Consider the following 17,499-nt stretch of genomic DNA (forward strand, 5'->3'; position numbering starts at 1 on the left):
TGCTGCCTCACCCTCAATGCCCTCCCCACCCTAGCCCAGCTGTGCACACATACTCATGCACACATATGCTCACAGCCATGCACACGTGCAGTTACACCCATGCACACATACCCATGCACACACACCCATGCACACAGATGCACACACAATGTACACCATGCAGACACACTCATGCAGAGATGCACACACAAGCACATCCACGCATACATGCACACACGCACCAGCACACCCACGCACCTGTGAGCACACCTATCCACATGCACAAGCACACAGGCACACACAGGCCCTGCCCCAGAGGGCTCCAGCTCCACCTCCTCCCTGAAGACCCCTGGGTTCCCCCCTCAACACATCCTCTCCACTGGCTCAGCCATCCCTTCCTCTGCCCGGTGCAGGAGTGACTCTGAGCCACTTTCTAGACTCTCTCCCTCCCAGATCACAGTGAGTATCTGTCCAAGACGTGTCAGCGACTGAGCGACCGTGTAGCCCAGCTGCTGGGGGGCTGAGCTGCCCCGAGTCCTCTTCATCTGGCCCCGTCTCAGGTTGCAGGTGTCTGTGGGGCTGGTAACGAAACCCAGGACCCCAAGGGTGGAATGATCCCAGGGGACCGGCCATCAAGGTGCTGTGTGGGGTCTGGGGTGGGTTCCCGCCTGAGCACCAGGCAGGCCTCACCTTCCGGAGCTGCACCCCGGAGGGCGCTGGGTCCGTTCCTCTGCCTCTCTGGGAGCGCTTTTCCACAGGGGCCGCCGGACTCTGGCCAGTCGGGGTCCCCAGGCTCAGGACCAAGTGGAGTGCTGGGAGGCGTGAGCAAGCAGGACGAGTCCGTGTGCGGGGGGCCAGTCTGGGAGCCCCCACGGCCGGGTTGCCTTCCAGGGGGTGCCTGTACCCAGGGAGCCCCCCTCAAGGCAAGAGTGCGCTCTGGGGCGGCTTCCCGGGCTGCTAGGCCAGGGTCCCTGGGAGCCAGGGGGCAGCTTGGGGCCTCCGGGTGACGGTCAGGGACCGTGTGGTGCATACCCTGGGGAGAGGAAGGGTAACAGCTCAGGCAGAGGAGGGGTGGCCAGCTGGGCACAGCACTTGGGCAACTGGGCAGCCTGCAGGCAGAAGGGCCGCCAGGCTGCGGGGCAGAGGTCAGAAAAGGACTCCTGCAGCCTGTGCAGCCTGAGACGCGCAAGAGGCAAAGGGGCTTCCCCGACATCCGGAAGCACGGCCTGCAGTGGGCCAGGACTCCCGGGGTTCCCGGAGCTAACGCCTGCTGTCCCCAGCCCAGCTTCCAGTCCTTCTCCTGTCCTCCCCGGGCACCTCGGGGCACACTGACTGGGCCCCCTCCCCGGGCACCTCGGGGCACGCTGGCTGGGGGGGCTCCTCCCCATGCACCTTGGGGCACACTGGCTGGGGGGCCCCCTCCCCGGGCACCTCGGGGCACGCTGGCTGGGCCCCCTCCCCGGGCACCTCGGGGCACGCTGGCTGGGCCCCCTCCCCGGGCACCTCGGGGCACGCTGGCTGGGCCCCCTCCCCGGGCACCTCAGAGCACGCTGGGTGGGGGCCCCCTCCCCGGGTACCTCGGGGCACACTGGCTGGGGAGCCCCACTGCCAGGGCTGCCGGGGCTGGCTCTGCTCCGCAGGCCCCACAGAAAGTGACGGACGTAGAGCAGGTGCTGGTAGATGCTGTCGTCCAGGCAGTCGGCTTCCAAGTTCACCTGGAAGCCCTCGCTGGGCAGGACGATGGGTGGGGGGTTTTCGTAGGACTCCAGGACATCCTCTGCGGGGGAGAGAGGATGCCCGTGATGGCCACAGGAGAAGCTGCCTCCCTCGCCAGGCTACCCCGCCCAACGGTGTGGGAACCCAGGGGCCAGCAGATTGAGCTCTGAGTCCCCTGCCCTGTGGACACAGGAGGCTGTGATCCTGGCCACAGTAACTGGCCCCACACCCTAGGACTCATCCCTTCTGAATCCCCGGCTGACCACCCAGTATGACGTCCGAGCAGCTCAGGACTGAGAACAAGGCCTTGTAGCCAGGAACCCTCTAGCCCCACTGAGCCGCTCTGCACTGGGCCTGTCTCTGCCCTGCTAGTCTCTGATGGTGTCTCCGGGTAACTGGAGCTCCCCCAGCCCCGCTGAGCTGGACGCAAGCTCTTCCCAGGTGCTCCCAGGGCCGGAGCCGACTGCCTCCCTGCAGGAATCACGGGACCCAAACGGCCTGTGCGGGCTGGTCTCTGTCCCCAGGAACACGAGCTCCTTTCAGGCGGCAGAAGAGTGCGTGCATACTGAGCTCCTAGCTCCCAGCACAGAATTCAGGCCACAGATATGAATCAATGTGGAGGGAGGACTTAGAAGGTGTCAGGTGGAGCCAGGCGTCCTGTTCAGAGATGTTCTCCACAGTGACTTGGGGCTGCGGGAGGGCATCCAAGGCCCCGTCGCCTCTGCGCCTCCCGCCATCCCGTACTGTGTTTTGTTGAGGTGTTATACGTAATGTGAATGGAGATGTGTGTATAATCTACACATTAAAATGCACCCCTGGCCAGGGGCGGTGGCTCACACCTGGAATCCCAGCACTTTGGGAGGCTGAAGCAGGCAGATCGCCTGAGGTCAGGAATTCGAGGGCAGCCTGGCCAACATGGTGAAACCCCGTCTCTACCAAAAATACAAAAATTAGCCAGGCATGGTGGCATGCACCTGTAATCCCAACTACTTGGGAGACTGAGGCAGGAGAATCGCTTGAACCCAGGAGGTGGAGGTTGCAGTGAGCCAAGATCGCACCACTGCACTCCAGCCTGGTGACAGAGCAAGACTCTCAGTCAATCAATCAATCAATAAAATGCACCCTTGGCCAGGCACCGTGGCTCATGTCTGTAATCCCAGCACTTTGGGAGGCCGAGGTGGGTGAATCACCTAGGTCAGGAGTTCGAGACCAGCCTGGCCAAGATGGTGAAACCCGTCTCTACTAAAAATACAAAAATTAACTGGGCGTGGTGGCGGGCACCTGTAATCCCAGCTACTAGGGAGGCTGAGGTAAGAGAATCGCTTGAACCTGGGAGGTGGAGGTTGCAGTGAGCTGAGATTGCACCACTGCACTCCAGCCTGGATGACAGAGCAAGACTCTGTCTCAAAAAATACAATACAATACAGTAAAACAAAACACACCCCTATGTATGCATGTACGCATATATATGCACACAGACCCCCCCGTATGGATGCAGGTGCATGCGTGTGCACATACATGGCTCAGGGATGCTTCCCCACGGCCGTGTACCGCCGTTGCTCCCTTCCTGGGTAGCCACACAACAGGGGAGGCCCCATCCTCCGGCTGCATGAGGAAACGAGGGGGCCTTGGACCTGAGCCTGGAGTTTGCAACTTGGGCATGGACTCTCAGCTCCTTGACTCCCCCGTCGAGGTCCCCGGATCCCCAGGTTGGGGACAGGGTGGGGGGTCCTCTGGGTGGAGGCTCCTCCACAGAGGTCCCCAGGAGAGAGGTCCCCCACACTACACTTCAGATGGGATGAGAGCATGCTGCCTCCAGCCTCGGGGCGAGTCTCCCACCAAGTCCCCAGCCCTCTCCTGCCCTGGGGCAGGGCTTACCTGACCTGAAGGCCTCGGGGCTGTCCTGGGCCCCTGGCTCCCAGGCGCTCATGGGGCCCATGGCCGAGGCCAGCTGGTAGTGAGTCAGCAGCCGGTGCAGCTGTGCTGGGCTCAGGGCGGGGAACGCGGCCCGCAGGGCTGTCCAGCTCATCTGGGTGACAAGGAGGAGCTCATGGTCACGGGCTTCTGGGTGCAGACCCCAGTCCAAGGAGGGACGGCCTCCACAGGTGGCCTGGGGGTAGCCAGCTGAGGGGAACTGTGGTCCTCACTCCCACCAGGGGCCATCTGTGAGGGGGACGGTGTCACAACAGCAGTTCACCCCTGGCACTTCCTAGGGCAGCTGCTCCAGGGAGAGGCCGGCTGATGCCATCGGGAACCCCCTGCCCAGGGAACCCACCCCCGTCTCAAGCAAGGGCCCGCCTCACACGACGGCCGCCAACCAGAGAAACCACTACTGGGAAATGAACAGTGAAATCAGATTCCTGCCTCCAACGGTGTGAAAGAAGTCAATCAAGTCGGCTAAAACCCTGCCTGGAAGGCAGGGACATTCATCATTTAGGTGACAGGAGGCAGGGAAAGCATTTGTTTGTTTTTTGAGACAGAGTCTCATGCTGTCACGCAGGTTGGGGTGCAGTGGCTCAATCATAGCTCACCGCAGCCTCGACCTCCCAGGATCAAGCGATCCTCCCACCTCAGCCTCCTGAGTAGCTGGGACCACAGGCTTGCACCATTATGTCCAGCTCATTAGTGTTTTTTTTTTTTTTTTTTTTTTTTTGTAGAGGTGGTGGGGGTCTCACTATGTTGGTCTCAAACTCCACGGCTGGTCTCAAATTCCTGGCCTCAAGTGATCCTCCTGTCTCAGCCTCCCAAAGTGTTGGGATTGCAGGTATGAGCCACTGCGCCTGGCACGGGAAAACGTTTTAGGCAAGACAAAAAGTCTACACGGTAAGGAAGGGTGGATTCCTCCAATAAAATTAAACAGCCTCTGCGGCCCGCTGGGACCTCCATCATTGTCCTTCTGGGGTTCCTTTCCCCAGCTCCCAGCTGGTTTTTATTTTCTGGAATTCATTTCTTCGGCTCTCTGGTTTGTCCTGTTTCTACGGAATAGATCTTCTAGTAGCTTCCCAAAAGGGGCTCATTGCAGGAAAACTGCTGCCCTGCCTGCTGGAACTGTCTTCACCTCCACCCTGGACTGGTCATCTGGCTGGCACAGAACTCCAGGCCGGAGGGAGTCACCGTTCAGATTCTGCAGATACTGTTTTGTCCCGTGACTCCTGTGCTGCTCATCCAAAAGCAACCTGAGTGCAAATCTTCAGGATCCGCCTTGTACTGATTCTTGTCTGGAAGCCTGTGGGTTCTCGGCACCCATCGTCCTGAAGTCCTGGGATGCTGAGTTTTGGTGCAAGCCCACTCTTGGCAGCAGCTCCTCCACCCCGATGCGTGGCTCTGGAAACTGCCTGCGCCGGCCTTCCCCGTACCTTCTGCCCCTCTGCTGGCTCTTTCTGGACTCCTACTGTTTGGATGTTGGCCTCGCTGGTGGGTCCCCCTCTGTTCTCACCTTTGCTTCCTCGCTGTTTCTCTCCCATGTGTTTTTCTGCCCATATCCAGGGGCCTGGGCTGTGGCTATCAGATGTCCACGCTGAAGGACAATCAGTGTCTCGGGCATCGTGCAGGAGGGGCGAGGGCACAGAACGTCCTCCTCCAACACCACCGGCCCCCACCACCCTCACCCCCTTACACACACTTCAAGAAAGCCTGGTTTGCCCGGAGGTGGTTCTGTTTGATTGTGAGTTCCTAGAACCTTCTCTACTCTCACTTCTGTGCTTGGTCCGGGGTTGGTGTCAGACGGGGCCAGAAGTCGGGGCCAAGAGATCAGCTTCAAGGGAACAGAACTCTCTCCTCCTTCCTCCCTCTCCTTCTCCCCCCTCCTTCTGTCTGTCTCCTCTCCCTCCTCCCTCTCCTTCTCTCTCTCCGTGTCCCCTCCCTCCTCCCTGTCCTCCTCTCTCTGTCTCTCTCTCCCCTCCCTCCTCCCTCTCCCCCTCCCTCTGTCTCTCTCCCCTCCCTCCTCCCTCTCCTTCTCCCCCTCCCTCCTCCTTCTCCTTCTCCCCCTCCCTCCTCCTTCTCCCCCTCCCTCCTCCTTCTCCCCCTCCCTCCTCCTTCTCCCCCTCCCTGTCTCTCTCCCCTTCTTCCTTCGTCTCCTCTCCCTCCCTCCCGCCCCCCCATCTCTCTCTCCTCCTTCCTCCCTCCCCTTCTCTCTCTCCCTCCGTCTCTCTCCCCTCCCTCCTGCCTCTCTCTCTCCCCCTCCCTCTGTCTCTCTCTCCCCTCCCTCCTCCCTCTTCTTCTCCCTGTCCCTCCCTTCTCTCTCTCCCCTCCCTCCTCCCTCTCCTCTCCCTCTGTCTCTCTCCCCACCTTCCTCCCTCCCCTTCTCTCTCTCCCTCCCTCCCCTCCCTCCTCCCTCTCCTTCTCTCTCTCCCTCCCTCCCCTCCCTCCCCTCCCTCCTCCCTCTCCATCTCTCTCCCTCCCTCCCCTCCCTCCTCCCTCTCCATCTCTCTCCCTCCCTCCCCTCCCTCCTCCCTCTCCATCTCTCTCCCCTCCCTCCCCTCCCTCCTCCCTCCCCTCCCTCCTCCCTCTCCATCTCTCTCCCCTCCCTCCCCTCCCTCCTCCCTCTCCTTCTCTCTCCCTCCCTCCCCTCCCTCCCCTCCCTCCTCCCTCTCCATCTCTCTCCCCTCCCTCCATCTCTCTCCCGTGCCTCCTCCCTCTCCCCCTCCCTTCTCCTCCTGTCCTTCCCCTCTTCCTCTCTCCCCCCGTCCTTCTCTCTCTCCCCTCTCTCCCTGTCTCTTTTCCCCCCTTCTTACTCCCTTCCCTACCCTCGCATCCCTCCACCCCCTCTCTCTCCCCACTCCTCACCCTCCTCTCTTGGTGGAGGGCTTTTCTTCCCGCCCTCTGCACAGCTTTTTATTTCTGCTTCCACAGTTTTATTTTCCAAGACTCCTCTTGTTTTCTCATGGATACAATCTTATTATTATTTTATGGATACTATATCTTCTCTTATTTTTATGAGGCTATAAGGGACTTTTTCACTAAGCTTCTCCCTGAGTTGTCTGTTTCAGGGGTCATCAAACTAGGGCCAGCGAGGCCTATTTTTATAGGGCCCCCAAGCTAGAAATGGTTTTCACGTTTTTAAAGGGTTTGAGAAAAACAAAACAAAGAAGGAGATGGGACAGAGACAAAAGGGGCCGCAAAGCCCGAAGTCCTCACAGCTTGGCCCTTTACAAGAAGCAGCCCGCGGCCCTGGTCTCTCCTTCCAACGCCACTGCCCCTCCGCGTCTCCTTCCAACGCCACTGCCCCTCTGCGTCTCCTTTAGACGCTCTGCTCAGGACGCGGGGCGCAGGGCGGGCGCTGCCCGGCCTCAGCGTGGGGTGGCCCGGCCGCTTCTGGAAGACCCCAGCGCTGTCCCCCGCCTCCTCGGGCTGTCACTGCCGCCTCGGGCCTGCCCATCTCCCGCAGGGGCACTCGGGCCTGGCTGCCAAGCTGGGCGAGAGGCCGGGGCCCGCTTTCCAGCATGAGATTCCTGCCATCGGCTCGGCCTAGTTTCCCCAGCCAGGAGAACTTCTGTTTTCAACGTTCTAGAAATATCCCCGCCCGGCTGAGCGGGGGGAGGCGGAGATCCTGAGTGTCGTTGCTGCCTCCTTTCCGTGCACACAGAAAACCACACATCTGACACGCACAAGCCAACGAATTTCCCTCGAGGAACACGCCTGTGTACCCAGCCCCCAAAACAAGAACCAGAACGTGGGCTGCGGCTGCTCAGGAGCCCCCAGGCCCGCCCAGGCACCATAGCAGGTCCCACCCCACTTCCAGCCCTGCAGACACGCTCCTTGAACTCGACTCCTTCAGCTCAACCTGCGCTTTCAGGAGTATTTTATATCTTATTTTATTTATTTATTTAATTTAATTGATTTATTTAGAGACGGGGTCTCGCTCTGTCGCCCAGGCTGGAGTGCAGTGGCGTGATCTCGGCTCACTGCAAGCTCCATCTCCTGGTTTCCAGTAATTCATGTGTCCCAGCCTCCTGAATAGCTGCCTAATTTTTGTATTTTTACACCATGCCTGGCTAGTTTTTCTATTTTTAGTAGAGATGGGGTTTCACTGTGGTGGCCAGGCTGGTCTCGAACTCCTGACCTCAGGTGATCCACCCACCTTGGCCTCCCAAAGTGCTGGGATTACAGGCGTCAGCCACCACGCCCAGCCTTATTTATTTTATTTTATTATTTAATTTTATGACAGGGTCTTACTCTGTCACCCAGGCTGGAGTGCAGTGGCACGATCACAGCTCACTGCAGACCTCCTGTGCTTAAGCAATTCTCCTGCCTCAGCCTCCTGAGTAGTTGGGAACACACATCACCATGCCTGGCTAATTAAAAAAAAATTTATGTTTGGAAAGATGATGTTGGGGTGGTCTTACTGTGTTACCCAGGCTGGTCTGGAACTCCTGGGCTCAAGTGATCCTCCTGCCTCGGCCTCCCAAAGTGCCCAGCCGACAGTGCAGGTGTGTCCGTGGCTCCCCGGAACGAGTTTGCTCAGTCACGTTGCTCTGCCATATTTCACTGTACTGAAGAGACTGCTTTATTCGTCCCTCATGTTGTTGATAAATAGAAATTGGGTTTTTCCCAGACTGGGGCGGTTACGAGTGGCACCACTGGAAGCATCCCTAAGCGGGCTGTGGCGAGGGACCCACGGAAGCATCTCCATCGGGGAAATTGCTCAATCAGAGCCACAGGTACTCGGTCAGCTACGGCCGACGCTGCCAGACGGCTTTTCAAAGTGGCGAGCCTCATTTACAACCTCACCAGGAACACCTGAGGGTTCAAACCACTGCACCTGCTCACCAGTGCCTGGCCTTCTTCCTTTCAACCATTCTCATGTGTTCGGTGTTTAAAACGCTGAGATTAGGCCGGGCGTGGTGGCTCACACCTGTAATCCCAGCACTTTGGGAATCTGAGGTGGGCGGATCACCTGAGGTCAGGAGTTTGTAGACCAGCCTGGTCAACATGGTGAGACTCTGTCTCTACTAAAAATACAAAAATTAGCTGGGTGTGGTGGCGCATGCCTGTAACCTCAGCTACTCAAGAGGCCGAGGCAGGAGAATTGCTTGAACCCAGGAGGTGGAGGCTGCAGTGAGCTGAGATCACACCACTGCAATCCATACAGCCTGGATGACAGAGCAAGACTCCATCTCAAAAAACAAAAAAAAAAAACTGCTGAGGTTTGTTTTTGCTTTTGTTTTTTAAGGCTAGTCAAGTGAAGCAATGGGAGTGGAGAAAAAAACCACAAAATCTGTAACTGGTTGTGATGAATTAGTTCTAAACACCAATACACTCGGACCAGCCTGAAATGTGGAGAGTTTGGGCTGCGTTTCTCTGACGATGAATGAAGTTGTCCATCTTTCATGTGTAATTCTCTTTTCTTACAGCCCCTTTTCGGGTTTTGCCATCAAGGTATTACTGGTGTTTTAAAGTGAGATAGGGTTTCCTCTTTTTCTACTTTCTGGTAAGAATTTGGGTACTGACAGTATTATTTCCTCTTTTTTTTTTTTTTTTTTTTTTTGAGATGGAATCTCACTCTGTCACCCAGGCTGGAGTGCAGTGGCACCATCTCGGCTCACTGCAAGCTCCGCCTCCCGGGTTCACACCATTCTCCTGCCTCAGCCTCCCGAGTAGCTGGGACTACAGACGCCCGCCACTGCACCCAGCTAATTTTTTGTATTTTTAGTAGAGATGGGGTTTCACGTTGTTAGCCAGGATGGTCTCGATCTCCTGACCTCGTGATCCGCCCGACTCGGCCTCCCAAAGTGCTGGGATTACAGGTGTGAGCCACCGCACCCGGCCTATTTCTTCTTTAATGTTTAAAATAATTCACCAATGAAACCATCTGGACCTTGAATCTTCTTCAGGGGAAAGTGTTAATCAATTTAATTTCTTTTTTTTTTTATTTGAGACAAGGTCTCATTTCTGACGTCCAGGCTGGAGTGCAGTGGCACAACCATAGCTCACTGAAACCTCAATCTCCTGGGCTCGAGGAATCCTCCTGCCTCAGCCTTCTAAGTAGCTGGGACCACAGGCATGCATCACCATGCCTGGCTACTTTTTCTGTGTGTATTTTTTGTAGAGATAGGGGTTCCGCCATGTTGCCCAGGCTGGTCTTGAACTCACGGTCTCAAGGGGTCCTCCTGCCTGGGCCTCCCAAAGTGCTGGGATTACAGGTGGGAGCTACCGCACCTGGCCTTTCAGTTACTCTAAAGCATGCAGGACCATTCAGATTTTTAACTTCCTGTTGAATCAGTTTCAATAAGTATTCTTTTTCTTATTTGTCCGTTTCATCTAAATTGTCAAATTTATCAGCAAAAAGTTGGTTATGATCTCTTACTACTAACTTTTAATTTTTAATATAGAATCTGAGTGATGGACTCCTTTTTCTGATACTAGCAATTGTGTTTTCTCCCTTATTCAACTTTCTATTTTTATTTTATTATTATTATTTTTGAGGCAGTTTTGCTCTATCACCCAGGCTGGAGTGCAATGGCATGATCTCGGCTCACTGCAGCCTCCACCTCCCAGGTTCAAGGGATTCTCCTGCCTCAGCCTCCCAAGTAGCTGAGATTACAGGCATGTGCCACCACGCCCGGCTAATTTTTGTATTTTTAGTAGAGACGGGGTGTTGCCATATTGGCCAGGCTGGTCTCAAACTCCTGACCTCAAATGATCCACCTGCCTCAGCCTCCCAAAGTGCTGGGATTACAGGTGTGAGCCACCACGCCCGGCCTCTTATTCAACTTTTCAAAGAACCAACTCCTGGCTTTATTGCTTATCTCAACCCTGTTTGCTTCCTAGTTCACTGATTTTTAGCTCTCATCCGTCATCTCCTCTGCTTTCCTTGGGTTTGATTTGTCGTTCTCTTTCTTGCCTCATGATTATTCATTCTCGGCCTTCCTTGTTTTCTAACATATACATATAAGGCTATAACTTTTCCTCTTAAGACTGCTTTAACTGCTCCCCACAGGTTTGGATATTTTGTATCTTCATTGTTGCCGATGAATTTAATGCTGAGTTGGGGTTGGCAAGCTTTTGGTGAGGCTCAGACGGCCTCTGCTTGATCCTCACCCCAAGTTCTTTCTTTCTTTCTTTCTTTCTCTCTTTCTCTTTCTTTCCTTTCTTTCTTTTCTTTCTTTCTTTCATAGTTGGGGTCTTCCTCTGTTGCCCAGGCTGGAGTGCAGTGGTGTGATCATAGCTCACTGAAGCCTTTAATTCCTGGACTCAAATGATCCTCCTGCCTCAACCTCCCAAGTAGCTGGGACTACAGGCGTCTGCCCCATGCCTGCCTCTCACTCCAGTGTTTCCACTGGGGGCCTGGTGTTTACTTCCCAAGGGGTCCTGGACTCTTCATCTCCGTCTCCTCTGTGCTGTGAAGCCACCACAGATTCCACTCTCCTTTTCAATGCTTTTGGTTCCGTTTTAAAGCCTCTCTCCATCGCACTCCCTGGAGATTCAGAATGTTGGCAAGTGTCTTAGGGAAAAGCCGGCCATGCCTGAAGTCTCTGAGCTTGCCTCTCTCCTGTGAGATGGCCAGTGCTGTGATATTCCGGTTTCTGTTTCCCCACCAGTGGCCCCTGCCTGGACAAAGCCTAGATTCTCAGCTTCACACTGTCACCTGCTCCCAGGACAGCAAATGTCCCCAGGGAAAAGCAACAGGAACTTCAGGTCAGCTCTTTGTGGAGGCTCACCCTCTCCTCATCCTTCAGGAGCTCACTCATGCCTTTCAACAGATGACTTTGTGTTTCTTTCCGGCTGTGCGGGCTGTCCTCAGTGGAACTGCAGGCTCAGCTGCACCATCCAAGCCTCAGTGCTTGCCACAATGTCTATCAACTCTTCCTCTGTTTTAGCGCCATCTTGACATTGGTATCCAGAGGTACCTGGTGCCACCAATTCCTGAGCCTCTTGGTGGCTTCCTGTAAACTGGGTTGCTTCTCAGGAGTCAGATTGCTTTTTTCTTTTTTGTAGAGATGGGGTCTCGCTGTGTTGCCCAGGCTGATCTCAAACCAATGGCCTCAAGCAATCCTCTCACCTCAGCCTCCCAAATCACTGGGAGGACAGGCATGAGCCACCGTGCCTGGCCAAGTCAGCTTTCTTCAATCTGCTAAGGCAGTTGCTCTTCACCCATCTGCTTTCTGCCTTCCAAAATCGCATTGTTTTTGCCTCCTCTACGACTTTGTCCTCATGGGTTTGTGGCATTAAAAAGCATTGCTTTACTTCTGTTTAGTGATACCGTAGGAGAAGCAAACTAAATTCATGGGTTCAGTCTGCCACATGTAGGATCCAGACAGCCTCATTTTACGAATTTTCTATAGTCAATAAAAATGCTTCACTTTTTTTTGTTGTTTTTTTGAGACAGGGCCTCATTTTGTCGCTCAAGCTTGAGTGCAGTAGTGTGATCTCGGCTCACCGCAACCTCTGCCTCCCGGGTTCAAGCGATTTGCCCTGTGGCCACTCTCACCGTCACCCTACAGCACGTTCAGCATTTTCCAGGCAGGAGAGGAAACCATCGGTCTGTTTCCATTAATTACCTGTGATGACTGTGTTGGGAGGGGGTGGTCAGCAGCAAGGGAGGCAGGGAAGGGCATGTCGGTTTCCCGTTGCCGTTGTGACAAATGCCCACACGCCTGGCGGTCATGGCCACACACTGCACACTCTCACAGCTCCGTGGCTCCACAGCTCAGCCGGGTCTCACAGAGCTGACAGCAAGACGAAGGCCCTGGGGGAGGATCCGTCTCCCTGCTCTTCTGTTTGCTGCCAGAATTCAGTTCCTGCAGTTGTAGGGCTGGGGTCCCGTTTCCAGACTGGCTATCAGCTGGGGCCACTCCAGCTTCTAGAGGCCACCTCACTCCTGGGCTCCTGGCCCCTCCTCAGCCTCAGAGCTACATCCCCTCTTCTTCCATTTCTCCCTGACCCACCCTTCTGGACTCGTCTGAGTGGACCGGGCCACCCGGATACCCAGGTCATCTCCGAATCTCAAGGTCCTTAATCGTATTCACACATACAGAGGCTTCTTTGCCATGTGGGGTAATACGGTCACGGGTCTCAAACATCTTTGGGCCATTATCCTGCCTACCGCAGGTGGACACGGCCATGGAATGGAGGCAGCTTTGCTAATTACCTACAGAAGCTTTGAGCTTTCCAGCCCAGAAGCCCCGGCCCGGCCCCCGGGCTTGGTTTGTGAGCCAAGGACCCACAGCATGTGGCCCCGCCCCTCCCCGCACTCGCCGCCTCCCGTGCGCACCCCTACCTGGATGAGCTGGGCCCTGGGTGTGGCCAGCAGATTGAGGGTGCAGGAGAGCTTCCGGAAGAAGTGCTCTCCCGCCGCCCCGAAGCCGGCGCTCCGCATCCACTCCAGGAGCTGCTGCAGGCGGGCGCAGGCCTGGACACCTCTGGGCCAGTGGAAGCAGCTCAGGGAGGGGCCTGTGGAGGGAAGGAGGGAGGGTGATGCCTGAGCTGCCCTCCCGGGGGGACACAGACATGGGCCTGTCCCCAGAGCCTGCCCTTCCCGGCTCTGGGCCACTGAGGACATCACAGCTCAATGACAGGCAGGAGACCTTCCCTCAGTTTTCAAGGCAACTGACCAGCCTTGAACCCCTCTCTGGAGCGGGGGTGCAGTGGGAGGTGAACGTAGCAGGGCAGGGTGGGCTGTGAGTGCCACTGACTCCACAGTGCAGCCCCTGGCTGGGACCCTCTCCTACCCCCACACACATGTGCCGGGGACCTGCCCCCGCCTGGGTCTCCCCATGCCCCCCAGTGACGCTGGCTGGGAGTGACCAGTGCTCCTGAGCCCCCCAGGTGATGGGGGAAGTCGCTCCACAAAGAAGGGTCCAAGGCCAGAGTCTGCGGCTGCACAGACCTGGGTTCCATCCTGGCTCTGACATGTCCACCGGGCAGTTCTGGGACAGTCCGGTGATGCCCTGAGCCCATTCCCTCCCTGTCACGGGGAAGGGGCCCCGTGCAGACCTCTTGGCCATGGCTTCTCTGAAACCCCGATGGGACCCTGGCTCCTACGGGATGCACTGTGGTGATCTGTCCCCCCTACTCTGGCCTCTCACCCCTCAGGGACACCAGATGCTCAGGGAGCAGGAGCCCGAAAAGGGCAGAGCCGCCCCCAGGAGCTGGCGAGGGAGGCGCCAGCAGCCATCACATCTAGGAATTTGAGCCCCCGACCCCCCAACCCTGCACGAGGCCCTCACCCCTGTCGAGGAGCTGGTTGAGGAGCAGTGTCCCGGAGAAGAAGAAGAGGTAGGCGAGCATCTGCGAGGCCACCTCGGGGTGCACCTGCAGCTGCCGCAGGAGGTCCAGGGCTGCCTGGTACACGGACACCACGCGGCGCAGCTCCTCGGGCAGTTCAGGGGCTGAGGACCAGCTCTCACGGCGCTCCGTCTGGAACGGCGGGCACTCCAGGAGTGCCGGGAGGCAGATGTACAGGGACTGGCGGGGGCGAGAGGAGAACAGCAACCAGCATTTCCAGGAGTGCTGGCGGCCGAACGGGGGGCCTGACCCAGCGAGCTCCCCACCCACGCATTGCTCGCAGGGACCCGGCCTCAGTAGCTTCCTGCTGGACAGGCCATGGCTTTGCAAATGTCCAGTGTGGGGTGTGGGGACACAGGAGCTGCCTGCCGGGGCTGCTGGGAGCAGAGGTGGGGTGCAGGGGGCTCGGGGGGATCTGCTCCTGTCGGAGGCACAGATGAACTCAGAAGGTGCACAGAGGTGGCACCTGGGGGGATGGGCTCCAACAAAGGGGCTGGAGACACCCATGGGTAATGACGGGAGAGCCACCACTTCCCCAGAAAGTGGCTCACCACACCCCCGATGCACCCCAAGCTGGCCAGGGCCACAGGGGGACCGGCAGCAGCACCTCTGGCACCCGTGGGTCCAGGGTGACAACAGGGCCACATCCTTTGCACCCCATGCTGGGGCCTCCCCCACCTCATCCCTGACCCTCGAAACACTGGCAGGAAGGGGGCGTTTCAAGGCGAGGGAAAGAGGGAGCCAGGATGGTTCTAGGGCTTCCGTGCGACCTAAGGAGGAGCAGGTGTGGGGGGTGCAGCTGGGCCTGTGGAGAACCTGCAGCCACTGCTCCCTGCTGAAGTGGAGCTTGTCACGGTCCCCTCCCTCAGCCCCCCAGAAGGCTCCTAGGAGAGCCACAGGCACAAGCTTGACCCCCACTTGATCCCAGGAGCTGCCTGAGTGCAGAAGCAGTGCCCATCCGTGCACCTTGGAGACGTAGTAGACGCACTGCTGGAAGGCGTACAGCACCACCTCCTCCAGCACCGCCATGGCCTCCTCACTGGCCGTCAGCGTGCAGGAGAACAGCGACTCCTTCGAGCCTGCGGGGAGACAGCCACACCGATGCTCACAACGGGCACAGCACTCAGGAACGCAGCAACTCAGCAAGCTGCCAGCTCTTTCCCTGCCGCAGGCACCGCCCAACGCGCCCATCTGGAGTCCAGATGCGATAAACTGGCCGAGGGACTCTGGGCCCTGGCTGGGACGAGCGCAGCAAACCGGCCGCTGCCCTTACCTGGGGAGGGGAGCGCTGGGGAGGGGCAGGAGGGGTCCAGACACCCAGCGTCTCAACGCCCAGACCAGCCCAAGCGCTCATTCACTCCCACGTTCTGGATAAGTTTCCTGTTACAACCAACTGCACCCAACATAGCAGGTCCTAACTGCCTCCCCATAGGTTGCCTCTCACTCGCGACACGGGTCACAGGACTCTGGCAGCAGCCCCCAAGTGGCCGCCACTCTGTGGAATCATAACGGTCTTTTGGGAAGAAAAAGCCCAAATCACCTATTTCACCCCCACCCCCGGGTGTCAGCCAGGGCGGCTGGAGCTGAGGCTGGGGGGAGCTGCCCATGGAGTGGTTCCTGCCGTCTGGGTGGGGGCTCTTGTGAAGGTGAGAAGCTCCCGACAGGGTGGAGCCTTCCCCGGGGGTTTCCAGAAAGTGAGGGGACATGTGGTGGTCTCAGTGACTGAGGGTCCCATCAGCACCCGGGGAAGGGGCCAGGACCCTGGGCGTCCCGCCTTTGGGCGCCTTCATTCTCTCCCAGGACTGTGGGCAGCCGACCACGGCGGTGTTCCCAGTGCAGCCTGGTAGGCGGCCACAGCTCCCCTCCTCTCCTTCCTGTGGGGCCTTCTTCCAGGAGGGGCAGAGGGGCCGCACCGTGGGGGCTGCCTGTCCAGGCCGCTAGCCAGGGCTGCGTGGGCGGCGCCTGGTGAGCCAGGCCAACACTCACCCCAATGTGGGCCTCCCAGGAGCACAGGCCCTCAGCTGCCCCTCTGCCGGGCAGACTGCACCGGAGGCCGGCCCACTCATGGCCAGGACAATGCTGTGCCAAGCCCCTGGACAAGCCCCTGTCACTTTCGCTCTGCAGGTCCTGGTGCTCCTCCTTCGGGGGCTTGGGGCTGCCTGGCCGCTATCCACCAAGCCCGCTCCCCGAGAACCTGTGAGGCCCTCCAGTGTCTGCACCACAGGGTCACATCTGGGACCCATGCAGGGCAGCTGGAGGGACCCCGGGGTCCAGGGTAGTAAGGGGCTCTCGGGCTCTGCCAACCTCAACTCTGCGCCCAGAAGCCTCCAGGCCTGTGCAGACACACAAGGTGGCCCGAAGGCGCCCACAGCGAGTGCCAGCCAAGGATATTCACAGCCACGGCAGGCGGGTCAGGAGGCTGAGCTCTGTCCCGTCCACCTGTCCTGGTGCCCTGACCCCGGCTGCCTCAGGCTGCCAGGTCTGAGAACCCAGCCCCACATCACTCCCTGGGCAGGGGCGGGGCGCTGGTGGGAAGAGGGAAACGGGGCGTGGGAATGACAGGAGAAGGTGGCAGGGACTATGCTGAACGAAACCACAGAGCAGCCTCCAGCCACCCCCCACGGGCCTGAGACTCCATTTCTTCTTTCATTTAATTTTTGGTAGAAATGGGATCTCGCTATGTTGCCCAGGCTGGTCTGGAACTCCTGGGCTCAGGCAATCTACCCGCCTTGGCCTCCCAAAGTGCTGGGATTATAGGCATGCACCCCTGTACCTAGCCCTGAGACTCCATTTTTTTCTCTCTTTTTTTTTTTTTTTTTTTAAGACAGAGTCTCACTCTGTCGCCCAGGCTGGAGTGCAATGACACAATCCCAGCTCACTGCAGTCTCAGCTTTCCAGGTTCAAGCGATTCTCCTGACTCAACCTCCCAAGTAGCTGGGACTACAGGAGCATGCCACCACGCCTGGTTAATTTTTGTATTTTTAGTAGAGACGGGGTTTCACCATGTTGGCCAGGCTGGTCTCAAACTCCTGACCTCAAGTGATCTGCCTGCCTTGGCCTCCCAAAGTGCGGGGAGGACAGGTGTGAGCCCGGCCCTGAGACTCCATTTCTAAACTCCCTGAGATGCTCTCCCTGTGGTACCAGGGCTGGTGGGGATTTCTGAGGATTTCCGATGCCCACAAGCCATTAAGAGGACATACCAGCCAGCTGCCCCTGCCCTGTCCCGAAACTCCAGGACCCCTGAAGAAGCTGGCCCTGTCCCTAAAGAAGAAGGCGCTGAGCCTCAGCCATGAAAAGAATCCGAGACGCACACGATGGTGTGAGGCGGCGCGGGAGGGGCCTGGGTCAGAGCTTTGGACAAAACAGTGTTTGGGGAATGACAACAGCCACGTGACCCGCTCTCGGGACGCGACAGCCCTGCTCTCCGAATTCTTCCCACAGACATTTCCTGCAGAGGGTCGGGAGGCTGACGGGGCTCTGCCCCTCCGGCCCCTTCTAGGGGCTATTTCCCACTCTGCTCCCTGGCGCCTGCCTGGCCCTCGACACCCGGAGCCTGCAGGCATCCCTCGGCCCCGACTC

At 57.9% G+C, this 17,499-nt stretch overlaps 1 protein-coding gene across 4 annotated transcripts in view; it reads right to left on the bottom strand.

Annotated features, from left to right (window-relative positions):
- Positions 1 to 17,499, bottom strand: part of RADIL (Rap associating with DIL domain) — an 87,482-nt gene that overhangs the window by 3,942 nt on the left and 66,041 nt on the right. For all 4 annotated transcript variants that reach the window (XM_024241292.2, XM_054545660.2, XM_054545661.2 and 1 more), the window contains 6 exons: positions 14,887 to 14,999; positions 13,863 to 14,100; positions 12,914 to 13,086; positions 3,574 to 3,724; positions 1,557 to 1,756; positions 670 to 1,012 (listed from right to left, as the gene is read on the bottom strand). In XM_024241292.2, coding sequence (XP_024097060.2) covers positions 670 to 1,012; positions 1,557 to 1,756; positions 3,574 to 3,724; positions 12,914 to 13,086; positions 13,863 to 14,100; positions 14,887 to 14,999 — 1,218 coding nt within the window. The remainder of the gene's footprint in view (positions 1 to 669; positions 1,013 to 1,556; positions 1,757 to 3,573; positions 3,725 to 12,913; positions 13,087 to 13,862; positions 14,101 to 14,886; positions 15,000 to 17,499) is intronic.

The sequence above is a fragment of the Pongo abelii genome, chromosome 6, assembly GCF_028885655.2.
Source record: "Pongo abelii isolate AG06213 chromosome 6, NHGRI_mPonAbe1-v2.0_pri, whole genome shotgun sequence".
Classification (NCBI taxonomy): Eukaryota; Metazoa; Chordata; class Mammalia; order Primates; family Hominidae; genus Pongo; species Pongo abelii.